Source organism: Papilio polytes, unplaced genomic scaffold, assembly GCF_000836215.1.
Source record: "Papilio polytes unplaced genomic scaffold, Ppol_1.0 DF821289.1, whole genome shotgun sequence".
Classification (NCBI taxonomy): Eukaryota; Metazoa; Arthropoda; class Insecta; order Lepidoptera; family Papilionidae; genus Papilio; species Papilio polytes.
The window spans coordinates 4,609,969-4,621,913 of NW_013527915.1; the positions used below are offsets into that span (position 1 = coordinate 4,609,969).

General features: G+C 32.2%; 3 protein-coding genes and 1 long non-coding RNA gene across 5 annotated transcripts; 3 read left to right on the forward strand and 1 right to left on the reverse strand.

Moving 5' to 3' along the window:
* LOC106109217 lies at positions 1 to 704 on the forward strand. Its single transcript, XR_001225993.1, has 2 exons — positions 1 to 45; positions 450 to 704. It is a non-coding gene; the product is annotated as an uncharacterized LOC106109217 (long non-coding RNA).
* Positions 705 to 2,719: 2,015 nt separating this feature from the next.
* Positions 2,720 to 3,691, forward strand: LOC106109445 (peptidyl-prolyl cis-trans isomerase H). The gene is made up of 3 exons (XM_013290950.1): positions 2,720 to 3,025; positions 3,124 to 3,300; positions 3,378 to 3,691. Exons 1-3 carry the CDS (start codon positions 2,942 to 2,944, stop codon positions 3,669 to 3,671), a joined length of 555 nt encoding a protein of 184 aa, XP_013146404.1. The 5' UTR covers positions 2,720 to 2,941; the 3' UTR covers positions 3,672 to 3,691.
* A 63-nt stretch (positions 3,692 to 3,754) lies between these two features.
* Positions 3,755 to 5,594, reverse strand: LOC106109444 (coenzyme Q-binding protein COQ10 homolog A, mitochondrial). 2 transcript variants are annotated; one of them, XM_013290949.1, is made up of 3 exons: positions 5,366 to 5,594; positions 5,121 to 5,260; positions 3,755 to 4,277 (listed from the first exon to the last, which is right to left on the reverse strand). In XM_013290949.1, the coding sequence occupies exons 1-3, from the start codon at positions 5,366 to 5,368 to the stop codon at positions 3,812 to 3,814; spliced, it is 609 nt and encodes a 202-aa protein (XP_013146403.1). In that variant the 5' UTR covers positions 5,369 to 5,594; the 3' UTR covers positions 3,755 to 3,811. The 2 variants fall into 2 exon arrangements, with proteins under 2 accessions (XP_013146403.1, XP_013146402.1); XM_013290948.1 differs by having other exon boundaries at positions 5,121 to 5,267.
* Positions 5,595 to 6,207: 613 nt separating this feature from the next.
* On the forward strand, positions 6,208 to 11,037 carry LOC106109139 (25S rRNA (cytosine-C(5))-methyltransferase nop2). Its single transcript, XM_013290542.1, has 7 exons — positions 6,208 to 6,458; positions 6,830 to 7,018; positions 7,285 to 7,484; positions 7,897 to 9,270; positions 9,351 to 9,532; positions 9,671 to 10,102; positions 11,013 to 11,037. Exons 1-7 carry the CDS (start codon positions 6,359 to 6,361, stop codon positions 11,035 to 11,037), a joined length of 2,502 nt encoding a protein of 833 aa, XP_013145996.1. The 5' UTR covers positions 6,208 to 6,358.
* The last annotated feature ends 908 nt before the right edge of the window (positions 11,038 to 11,945 follow it).

The window sequence follows — 11,945 nt, forward strand, 5'->3', positions numbered from 1 at the left end:
CCTGCCGCCCGCGCCGCCCGCGCAGCCCCACACACCGCCTATCAGGTAACACTGCTAGATATTAATATAATTAACTTAAACACTCAGTCCGCTAATTCTACCAGAAAATAAAAACCAAAAATCAAGAAAAAAAAACACGTAACGTAAAGCATAAAGAATTAAAAATGAAATTATAACTACAAAGGCTGCAAAGAATTAAAGCAGCAGGAATGAAAGAAAATAAAATATGCTGAAAACTCGCCAGAATGGCGCGCTATTCTAATATGTCTCAATGACATTGACAGATGACAGTTAGGGATGGGACATATATGTCAATGATCTAGCTAATCTTCCAGTGCAGTACTGACGTAACGTAATTCTTTGTATCGAGTGGTGCACATATAACCTTGCAGCTGTTAGTAATTTTAATATCAATAGGTAACATTATTAAATGCTAAATTTCTTTTCAGACCACGGAGAAGTCGTCAATCTTCTTTAGAAAAAGCTTCGCCTATGACTTCCCAGAGCTGTGAACGATTGTCGAGTAGCACATCAAAATCGACTTCCCCTGCCAAGGCTTTGCACAGCCTGCCCGAGAGACTGATGGACGCCGAGAAGTTATCGCGCAGATGTCGTAGCTGCGAAGGAATTTTAGATGCGGATGAGAGGCACGAGAGAATCCCTTTGCCCACGCCCTTAGACGCTGCCACGCAGACGAAGAGGAAGAAGAATTTTATGGACAGATGTGTGAACAAAGTGAGACTATGCTGACGTGTTTGCGGAGCGACCGCTTGCAGAGTGTGTTAGGAACTATTGGACTTCTATAGCATTTTTATGTGAATTTAAAAGTACAAAACTGTGCACAATAGTGTGTAAATAATTTATGTATGCCCAATGTTTAGAAAGCAGTTTTAATCGCGAACATGACGACGATTGCTGGAATAAAAAGTTGTAATCTCAAGGAGTGCGCGAGACCGCGTTGTGTCCCCCCAGCGGCCATGAATAGAGGACAGTTTGCTATTCGTTGTAGTATGGCAAATTGTTTCAAATTTAACACTGGCTATATTTAGTATCTCTCTATTCCTTCACTCTCTATAGATTTAATTAAAAGAATTTATTGATGTATTTAATTTTTGTTCTTTTAGTTTCTTGCCAATTTATTTGTAAAAAACAAAATTCGTGCTGAATTACGATTTTCAATGTGATAGCCTTAGATCTTTTAACGTAAAGAATTATTAAAGTTCACTCGAAATTTATATATAATGCTAGTAATTTATTTTCCTCTATGAATGCTTCTAAAGTATCCTATTAATAAGTTGTACAAAATATGTACTTTAGGTTACAAGTCATCATTACATAAAGTTAACCATGATTATGATAATTTTACGTTGTCAAAATTATATATTTATGTACTAAGCCTAACCATTAAAATAAATGGTATTATTAAACAATACTTGTTTTTTATTTATTAAAATTAAGAAGTAAAAGGTTAGCATGGTACAGTATGTTGAGAAGAGATAATTTGCATGCAACAAAAAAACATTAGTTATGAGTGTGGAGAGGTACATCGGTAGAGGTAGACCTAGAAAGAGATAGATGGATTGTGTGAAAGGTGACATGACCAAGTTCAGTGATGACTGAGATGATGGATGTTAAGAGGTATGCGGAGGACAAAACCCTGTTTGCTAACCCTTTGAGAGTAGAAGGTATCTGTTAGAGAAAGATAATGATTACTTGTTTTTTTATTAAGACATTAAACAAAGTAACCTCATAAAACCTGCAACTTGTAAGTATGAACAAAGCATAACATGTCCATAAACTTCAGTACCTTCATAACCGTCCATAACCAAAAAAAAAAAACAAACAATGTATTAAACATTATGAAATCATTTAATTCCTTACATGAAATTACAACTAAAAGAACACTTACATTAAATTATCATGACGCAACATTAATTTGTATTGAAAGTGAACATTCATCACATTCCACATAAATTTTTGGCGGCAATAATTCACTCAGAGCCACTAAATAAAATCCCCCACATCTACATTGATATGAATAAACACTATTACAAGCGTCGTAGTTCAGATCTGACACTGATATTGAATCATACAAAAGCACCTCACGATGTTCTTCGCATGAAAGTAACGCGTCATATTCTTTACGTGACTGGGGATCCCTTAAAACTGACCAAGCTTTTTGAATATCAAGGAATTTCTCATAATCCTCACTTGAGATCTTATCTGGATGAAAATTTAACGCTAGACGTTGATAATTTCTTTTAAGCTCTTCTAATGTTGCATTTCTACCACATTGGAGAACTTGATAATAATCTACAACCTGAGATCCCATCTTACATCAGTGAATCATGGTTTTTCAATTTTATTTGGTTCTAGTTTATTTCATTACTTTAAGTTTCAAATATTAGTTATATAAAGCATTTTTTATTTATATTCACGATTATTTATCACAAAACCAACAAAAACAAAAATGTTCACTTTCATTTGTCACTGACTGTCAACCTATTAACTTATCATTGTCAATGGCAATTATTGTGTCATGCAAAGATGAGAGGGTGCGTTCCACTAAGCGTGCGAAAAATGTCATTCTTTTAGCTCGCTTATTAGAAAATTAGAATCTTCATTGTTTTAAAAGGATAGCAATTTATTGTTACAAATGTTCTTAAAATTATCGTTTGATTTTCTTTTCAGTAATTGATAATTTCATATAGCAGTCTGTTCAGTTCAGTAATTCAGTTGTCATAAATGTCAACTTCAAAAAATGCCGCTTGATTGAAGCTTCAAACTTTGTAAACAAATTGCAAACTGAACTAAACCTGAAACTTAATTAATAAGATAACAGAGGGCTGTGTGATTTAATAATTAAAGATACCAAATAAGGAAATTGATCCATAAGTTTCAAAACTGTATTAGGTAACAAACAAGTTAACAATCAATCAGAATGCCTACTTGGAACCAAATTCAATCACAACTTAGAAATCCAAATAATCCAGTAGTATTTTTTGATGTCACAGTCGGGACAACTGTAAGTATTCTTTAAATTAGGCTAAGAAGTATTACTGAACTTAAAAAAATCTGTGTTGTTGTTTTAACTAAAATAACCTCAAACTTACTCATTTTCAGGAAATTGGTAGAATGATTTTTGAGTTGTTTGCCGACGTTGTCCCAAAAACTAGCGAAAACTTTAGAGAATTCTGTACAGGCGAATACAGAAGGGATGGAGTTCCATTAGGATACAAAGGAGCTACATTTCATAGAGTAATCAAAGATTTTATGATACAGGGCGGTGACTTTGTTAATGTAAGTTTTATTTACTACTTATTATTAATTTTTAAATACAATTTCCTAATTATTTATGTTTCTATCTTCTTTCGTAGGGTGATGGCACAGGTGTTATGAGCATTTATGGAGGGAGTACATTTGCAGATGAAAATTTTGCATTAAAACATGATTCACCAGGCCTTCTTTCAATGGCAAACAGCGGTAAAGACACAAATGGCTGTCAATTTTTTATCACTTGTGCAAAGTGCAACTTTTTAGACAATAAACATGTTGTATTCGGTAGAGTAATTGATGGATTATTAGTTATGAGAAAAATAGAAAACGTACCAACAGGGCCTAACAATAAACCCAAAATCCCAGTAACAATATCACAATGTGGTCAAATGTAAATAAATAATTAATACTTTTATGTATGTTTTTATTAAAACTTCATGAAGCTTTGCTTCGGAATTTCAATAAATAATGTTTTAAATTAATTAGCTAAAAATAAATACATGCTTTGTAATTTTTCTATGAATTTTGATTATCGTCAACTTTTAAGTGTTTGGTTATTGAGCAGTAAATTCTTTGGCTGCATTTTAGCAGGGCCATATCTTTTTCCTGCCTCTCGAATAAAGGCACCTTCCATTTGTCTTGCAACTTGGTCAAAGAATAAGTTTGACAGTTGAGAATGGAGAGCTGATTTAAATTCAAAAGATATTTGAAAATCTACAACGCAGGATTGTTGTTCTCTTTTTAACCCGGGACTAAATCTCCATAGAGTTAACATGTGATTGAACAACCTGCCATCCACACATTCAGCCCTTACTAAATAAGGTTTTACCATGGTAACATTAGATGTGTAACTTTCATTTATTGGAGGGAAACCAACAATCAAGTCCGCTTTAAGGTGTCCAGGTCCTCTCTTAAATACAATGGATTGTTTGCACCACGGGACAAATGTATAGTAATTCTCTACATCTGATACAACTTCAAACATCTGGTCCATGGAATATCTGAAAAATGGTATAAATAAGCATTAATAGCCAGCTTGTGCCCACAACTTCATCCGCATGGAATTAAAAAAAAAACAAAAGTGAATAGCCTATGTGTTCTTCCAGACTATCCTCTACATCTATACCAAATTTTATTGAAATCCATTCAGCTGTTTAGGCTACAAACTCTAACAAACATCCATCCATGCATCCATGTAAACTTTCGCATTCATAATATTAGTATGATATGGTAATATTTCATTATTAACTAACAAAAATGTATTGAAGATATTAATTTGTAACCATAAGCTGTATTTTGTAATACAAATGTAAATATTTTATTGGTAAAATAAATAAATATAAATAATAGTAAACAAGTCATAATGTAAAAAAAATATATACAGATAAAACAATACTACAAATTATACAGATATTATGCTAGGTTTTTTTTCTTCATCCACTGATGATTAAACAGCATTACATATAGGCACAACACAAAAAATGCAGCAAGGTCTCTGTATTTTCAGAAATTCAAATGACCACCTTATATTTTAATAAAAGCCAAAGGTTTGTCATGGCTAACTAATGAGTATTTATGTTTATTTCAAGATATCTATATAGCTGTTGTTTGATAATGAATGTATTGGAAAAAAGGTCATGAACAATTATGCTAATGCATGTTTTCTGCTTTAATAGACATATTAACATAATCTTAGTGACATTAAGATTGTGTGCTATTTTCACAATTCTAGTAACAGGATATTGATTGTTGTTAAATATAGACATTTCAACATTATTTAAATATTTTTTTTTTACTAGAATCTGTTCGAAAGAGCGGTAAAAGTAGTTATTACAAAATCTTACCCTACAAGTTGCCTTCCACTGTATTCTCTTTTACGACTGGGCTTCGAAAAGTTGAAAAAATTTCGACTTTGTTGGCCCGTGACTTGACACTGACAATGAATACTTGAATTGTTACCTTCATATCTATTTATGTGATGACCCTGAAAACTTCGGGAAGAACAAAATCTTATCATCGGTTTAGCATAACCAGCACTAAAATGATCGTGATATGCAAATTTAATTGTTCTAAAAATCTAATCCTTTACCATATGAGGGTGCGTCGCAGTAAATTAATATTTAAACCCAATGAATAACCTTTACAAATTAACATTATTGTAATAACTATCTTTCAGGAAAATTAAACATGACACACATTATCCCGATTTTTCCATTTTTACTATTTTTAAACAACTTAATAACAACAGAAGACTTAGAAGCAAAATATAATAAATTTTTCAACTGAGTATCATACTATCATTTCAATACAAACAGTGACACTGACAGCAAGACAGCTGACTGCTGACATTTGATATTGTTAAAAACTCTTTTCCTTGTTTAAAATTTTTCTGTTTGGTGATGTTATTGCCATATTGCTTTCAATCAAGAATGCTTACATTTCTGTTTTAAAACATGATTGAGTTAAATACACTTTTACCGTAATTATTTTATGGTCCTCCTTTTCCCTATAGTTGATATTATGTTAAAAAAATTAAAAGTTTAGAATCTTATTTCGAAAAAAAAATGGAGAAAATCTTCAAATATACCTAAATTAATTTAATTTTTGGATTGTTAAATTGCTTATAAATGTTTTAATTAAATTAAACGAATGTTTTATCAAAGAAAACAAAAAATGAGCTTTATATAATCAAAATTAAAACAGAAACTAAGAGATAGAATTTCAAAGGACTTTAAATTATGATAGCTCAAGATTATAGGTACCTCATGGTATCAACTTAGGCTATTATTTATTTTAAATGGTAAATGTTCCTATAATTCGGCTTTTTATTACTATTTTTTCTATCGTCTAATTTTGAGCTTCATTATCGTTTTTTAACTTATTTATTGTCTTTATCTTTTACTCTTTGCAAATTAATGTTAATGTCAAAAATTGACAACGACAACGTCTTTTCTGCTCCCGGCACGTGTTTCTTAAAAGAAAGCGTGGTTGTTTGTAGTAAATATTACGAACAATTAAATATTTTAAATTAAACTTAAGCTTTAATAGTAATAAGTAAGCAATCCACGTGTTATGCGTTAAGATGGGACGTAAAGCAAAATTCGACGAGACCAAGAAAGTTAAGAAAGGACCGGGTAGAAAAGCCCGTAAGCAGCCCGATCCAGTTTTTAGAAAGGAACTTCGTAAGTATTATTGCTTTACATTATTGGATAATGTATTTTATATTCTAAGTATGTATCAATGTTTTATTTAAGTTTTAAAGTTACTTCAGGTCTTTTGAATATGGTAAATGTATATTTTAGGTTAGAGGCTGTTTATGTTTTACTCCATACGAAATATTAGAATAGACGTAACAAATGACAGACGAACAGACTAACATTTTTTATGCTGTTGTTGATTGATTGATTACTAATATATTTATATTCTTGAATTCTTCTCTCTTGAAACAATTTAAGCAATCATCTGGGAGTTAGAATGAATTTTTGTACACCTTCATTGGTAGTTTAGTGTTAAACTAAACTGTGAACTACAAGATATTGTGTTCATATTTCAGTTGAAGATGAAAGTGATACAAAAAAATTGAGCCATAGACAAAAACAGCGAGCTGCAAGGAGGTTAAAGAAGAAAGCTCAGTTAGCTGAAAAAAGGAAAGCTGCTAAACAAGCAAAGAAGAATGTAAACCAGGAAGAAGAAAAGAAAATTATTGAAGAGGATAATTCTAATGATGAAGAAGTTAAAGGAGGTGAGAATATTTATTGATGTTTGTTTCTAATGATTATTTATTACTATTAATAATTTGTTGAAAAGTTTTATTTTCTAACTAATTTTATGTAGCTACAGACTACATTGGTTAGGAAATGTTGATATCAAAGTACATCATTAAGGTTTAAGACAATACCATAAAATGTACAACAAATTAAAACATTTATATACCATTATTTTAGACTTAACATTACATTAGTTTAAAGTTGTTATATTTTTATATAACTTGGCCTTTTATTTTCTAAGGTTTTACCGATGAAAATAAGGAATGGTTGAAATTGAAGAAACCTAAAACAAAGAAAGAAGTAGATAAACCCGTGGAAGATAGTGATGAAGAGTCAGGTTCTGAACTTGAATCTGCTTCTGAACCTGAACAGGACAGTGATGATAATGAAGAAGGTGAAGAAGAGAATAAAAAAGAAACTGGTGACAAAGAAAACTATAAGGTACTGTATTTATTTTTACAATTGAGAAATTTAAATATGTAGTAAATATGAATGATTTGAAAGTATTTGAGTGTTTGAACAATCATGCAGTATATTTACATCAAATTGATATCTAACAAAAGTAATTACTCTCTCTTCCTCTCTCCCTAGCCTGTATCCCATATGGTAGTCCGATCTCCTTGTCAATTTCCTCCACTTTGCTGTCTTTTTATCTAAAACTTGGCACTCGCACATTTCTTTTATCACGACATATTTCTAGCTTGTTTTGGGTCTGTCCTAACTCTTCTAGCAAGAAGGGAAAGGTGCAGTGTCAAAATAATTACTGTTCTATCTTATTATAGAGTAAAAAAAAGATTTAATGTATAAAAATCTTAAAAAAAACCTTAATCTTAGTAAATTTACATTTTTTAAGGTTGGAACACTGGATGATTTATTTGAAGACTCTGATAATGAAAATGCTGGTGAAAATGGCTTAGAAAGTGATGATGATGCACCAAAGATGACTTATGACTCTGACTCCAGTGAAGGGGATGGGAAAGATGATGGTGTTAACAAGGATGATGATGATGACATGTTACCAATTGAAAAAGCCAATTTGAAACTAAAAAAGAAACAAAAAATGAACCAGAAACTAGCTGATGAAGAAATGCAACTTAATATTGCCAAACAAGATGTATTTGCATTTCCCACAGAGGAGGAATTGCAAAATCCTACCAGTCTACAAGATATACATCAAAGAATTAAAGATATTGTCACTGTTTTGGGTGATTTTAACCGATTAAAGCAAGATGGCAAGTCACGGTGTGAATACACAGACTTGCTTCTAAAAGATTTGTGTACATATTACAGCTACAATGAGTTTTTAATGGAAATTCTCATGCAATTATTCCCAGTACAGGAACTTGTAGAATTTTTGGAAGCGAGTGAAATGTCACGACCTGTTACCATACGTACTAATAGTCTTAAAACTAGAAGACGCGATTTGGCACAAGCACTGATTAATAGAGGGGTCAATTTGGACCCTGTTGGGAAATGGAGTAAAGTGGGCTTAGTTATATACAGTTCAACGGTTCCTATAGGTGCAACTCCTGAATATTTAGCTGGTCACTATATCCTTCAGGGTGCGTCAAGTTTCTTGCCGGTAATGGCACTTGCTCCACAAGAAAATGAAAGGATTTTAGATATGTGTGCGGCTCCAGGAGGAAAAGCATCACATATTGCAGCAATTATGAAAAATACTGGAGCTTTATTCGCAAATGATGCAAATAAAGAGCGTACGAAAGCTGTTGTTGGAAACTTCCATAGACTAGGTGTTGTGAATGCTGTTGTATGTAACTATGATGGTCGGCAATTCCCTAATGTAATAAAGGGCTTTGACAGGGTTTTATTGGATGCACCATGCACAGGAACAGGGGTCATAGCTAAAGACCCTAGTGTCAAAACTACAAAAGATCAGAAAGATATTCAAAGATGTTTCAATCTACAAAGGCAGTTGTTGCTATCTGCAATCGACTGTTGCAATGCTAAATCAAGTACAGGGGGATATATAGTTTATTCAACATGTTCTATTTTACCAGAGGAAAATGAATGGGTGGTAAATCATGCTTTAAAACGACGTAATGTGAAGTTGGTACCGACTGGCTTAGATTTTGGAACTGAAGGTTTCGTTAAATACAGACATCATAGATTCCATCCATCATTAAAATTAACGAGAAGATTCTACCCACACACACACAATATGGATGGATTTTTCGTTGCCAAGCTTAAAAAGTTCTCCAACGTCATTGTAAGTGAAACTTTAACAAGTTTAGTACTGTTAATATTTCAGTTTTATTTTTCAAAACTAATGTTTTTTTTTTATTCCAGCCGGAACCATTTAAAGATGAAGATGACGAAGAAGTGGATGATGAGAAAGTGGCCACAGAGAATGGTGAAGCAAGTACATCGGAACAAAAAGTTGATGCGACTTCAACTAATGGTCCACTAAAAAGGCCAGCACCTTCAGATACAAAAGAGCCACAGAAAAAGAAAAAATCTAAAGGAAACAGGTAATTTAGATTATTACTTTACTTAAATAACACTTGATTAAATCCAATAATTTCAAACAACAAATAAAACTATGTTATTGCTTGTCAAAATTATCAATACAGATAATAAAAAATAATTGAAAAATGTATTGTTTCTAGTGATGCACCAGAAGAAAAATTAGAAGACAATGTTGAGGGAAAGAAAAAGAAAAACAAGAAAAATAAACAAAAAGGCAAAGTATTGAAAGAAAGCGAAACAGAAGCAAAAACATCAAATATTGATGAAAATGTAAATGAAGATAAATCAAATGAAACAGGAAAAGTCGACAAAAAACCCCAACAAGATTTACCAAAAGATTCCACAAATTCAGTTGGCAATACTCCAAGTCCTAAAAAGAAAGGCAAGAAAAACAAAAAGAAAAAACAACAATCTAATCCTACTGTAGTTAGTAAAAACGAACAAAACGTTACTGAGAAAGTACAATTGGAAGTATCAAAGAAGTTGAAAAATAAAATGAAGAAAAAGAAAAAAATCGGACAAATTAATAACAAAAACAAGAATGAAACAAAGTCTGTGAAATCCAATCAAAAGTTTAAAACGAAAAATAAATCTAAATGAACTGTGACATATTTTTAATATGTAATGTTATATAATAAATGTTTATTTTACAAATTATGTTTTCATTATTATCCGACAGAAAATGACGAAATAATCTAGCTGTAGTAGAGAGTTACGGCAACAACCCCCGTAGTGGCATTAAAATATGCATTAAAAATAGTTCAATATGAATAAAAAATCTTAAAAAGTAGTATAATGATGCTTTCCAAACAGTCTGAAATTAATTAACTCGAAAGTTATACTTTAGTTTCAAAACTTCGGCGACTTTGCACTTTAACAAGTAATAACGTTTACAATTATAGTTTAAAACTGCCGTGGGATTTAATAAAATACTTTCTCCCATAAATCTATTGTTTAATAAAGTTATATGTCAGATTAAAGCATTACTTATGTTTAGAAAATGTTGGAGATTTGGCTTACCATTATACTCGTATTTACCTATTTTATAGACTATCCTAGTTGCAATGTTAAGTTAATTCGAACTAATTTTTCGTCCATGTATAGTAAAAAAACAAATTTATTGCTTTAGCTTATTTCACTCTGATAATATAGGTTTATAATGAAAAAATAAATTTACCATCCATACATACAAATATAAAAAAATACCAATCTTTTTTTAATCGAAATGATATTTTTTTATCTTAGGAACATTTGTGTCACGAAAAAGTTTTATGGCCTAGTGGAGGGATTTTTTTAGGATATCAATAATTCGTTGCTCCGCTACTGATTCACGGATTTAGAAATTTTTTTTATTGCACAGATAGTGCTATTATAGTGTATATAACTATATATTTTATATATTTTAAAAATCGATCTTATACATATGGGAGTTTAATGATATTTGTAATTTTCTAGATACAAATAGTATTTTCTTGTATCTAGATATTCTGAAGAGAGCGGTCATTGAAACTGGAAGCAATGTATGGACGGTGGTTTCGAATTTCAGTGAAAGTAAATATCTGGGAGAAAAGCGATACTCATACTTACCAAGTTTCGATGGGCTAGCTCGTAAGTTATTTAGTTTTCTTCGTCTTAAAAATAAAAAGATTAAAATGTTTTATTCATGTTTATTTTTACTCGAAATATTGGTTGTCGAAATTCAATCTAGAAACGGAGAAATTTGAACGTAGATCAATGAAACACTCGACTGTATAAAAGATAATTGCTACTTGTATACTCGTATTATGACGAACATTGTTTGTGAAGATTTAATGAGTTAAAGTACACTCTCCTTTGTTTAGAGAGCACCCTCTACCTTTACGAGCACGCTTCAAATGTGATTGAAGCAATGAAATTAAAATAATTTTGTTACCGTATTCCTGCTTTGAACATTAAGCTTAATAAGGTAGCTACGTATGTATAGTGAAGGCGGATAAATATTAAATGTTTGTTGAATAAAAGTCGTGTAGTTCCCGTTCTAAGAAAACTCTGAATAGGGACAAAAATCAAAAAGCCTGAAGCTTTTCCTCGGAGCCGGGGCGGCCCCTTTGCGAGAGCGGAGCGGCGTAGCTCGGGACCTTAATGGCGGGAGGACGCGCAGCCCCGCGCTCCCCGCACGCCCCTCGCGCCTCGGAGGCTGCTGGTCGCCAGTATCCCGCGGAGCGCGCTGTCGCCTGTACACGTACCGAGTGAAACCTACCTGACGATCTGCGACTCCTTTTTACTTCCTGTACGTTCGTATTTGTTTTTATTAAATTAAAAAGTGCACGCTCTGTTTATTTTTATAATTTAAGTGGTCGTTTCATAGATGAAATAGTGCCGCGCCGTTGTTATCTCGGCTCCTGAAATGGAGGCAGGAAGCGGGTAGGGCGGGAC

What these genes read in the sequence shown, in the direction of transcription:
- LOC106109445 (XM_013290950.1), top strand. Translation starts at nt 2,942, where the DNA reads ATGCCTACTTGGAACCAAATTCAATCACAACTTAGAAATCCAAATAAT. An exon ending in ATGTCACAGTCGGGACAACT is followed by an intron (nt 3,026 to 3,123) that starts GTAAGTATTCTT and finishes ACTCATTTTCAG; the next exon opens with GAAATTGGTAGAATGATTTT. An exon ending in AGGGCGGTGACTTTGTTAAT is followed by an intron (nt 3,301 to 3,377) that starts GTAAGTTTTATT and finishes CTTCTTTCGTAG; the next exon opens with GGTGATGGCACAGGTGTTAT.
- LOC106109444 (XM_013290948.1), bottom strand. Translation starts at nt 5,430, where the DNA reads ATGTTAATTTGTAAAGGTTATTCATTGGGTTTAAATATTAATTTACTG. An exon ending in CTGCGACGCACCCTCATATG is followed by an intron (nt 5,268 to 5,365) that starts GTAAAGGATTAG and finishes TTCTTCCCGAAG; the next exon opens with TTTTCAGGGTCATCACATAA. An exon ending in AGTGGAAGGCAACTTGTAGG is followed by an intron (nt 4,278 to 5,120) that starts GTAAGATTTTGT and finishes ACCATTTTTCAG; the next exon opens with ATATTCCATGGACCAGATGT.
- LOC106109139 (XM_013290542.1), top strand. Translation starts at nt 6,359, where the DNA reads ATGGGACGTAAAGCAAAATTCGACGAGACCAAGAAAGTTAAGAAAGGA. An exon ending in AGTTTTTAGAAAGGAACTTC is followed by an intron (nt 6,459 to 6,829) that starts GTAAGTATTATT and finishes TTCATATTTCAG; the next exon opens with TTGAAGATGAAAGTGATACA. An exon ending in TCTGTGAAATCCAATCAAAA is followed by an intron (nt 10,103 to 11,012) that starts GTTTAAAACGAA and finishes TCTTGTATCTAG; the next exon opens with ATATTCTGAAGAGAGCGGTC.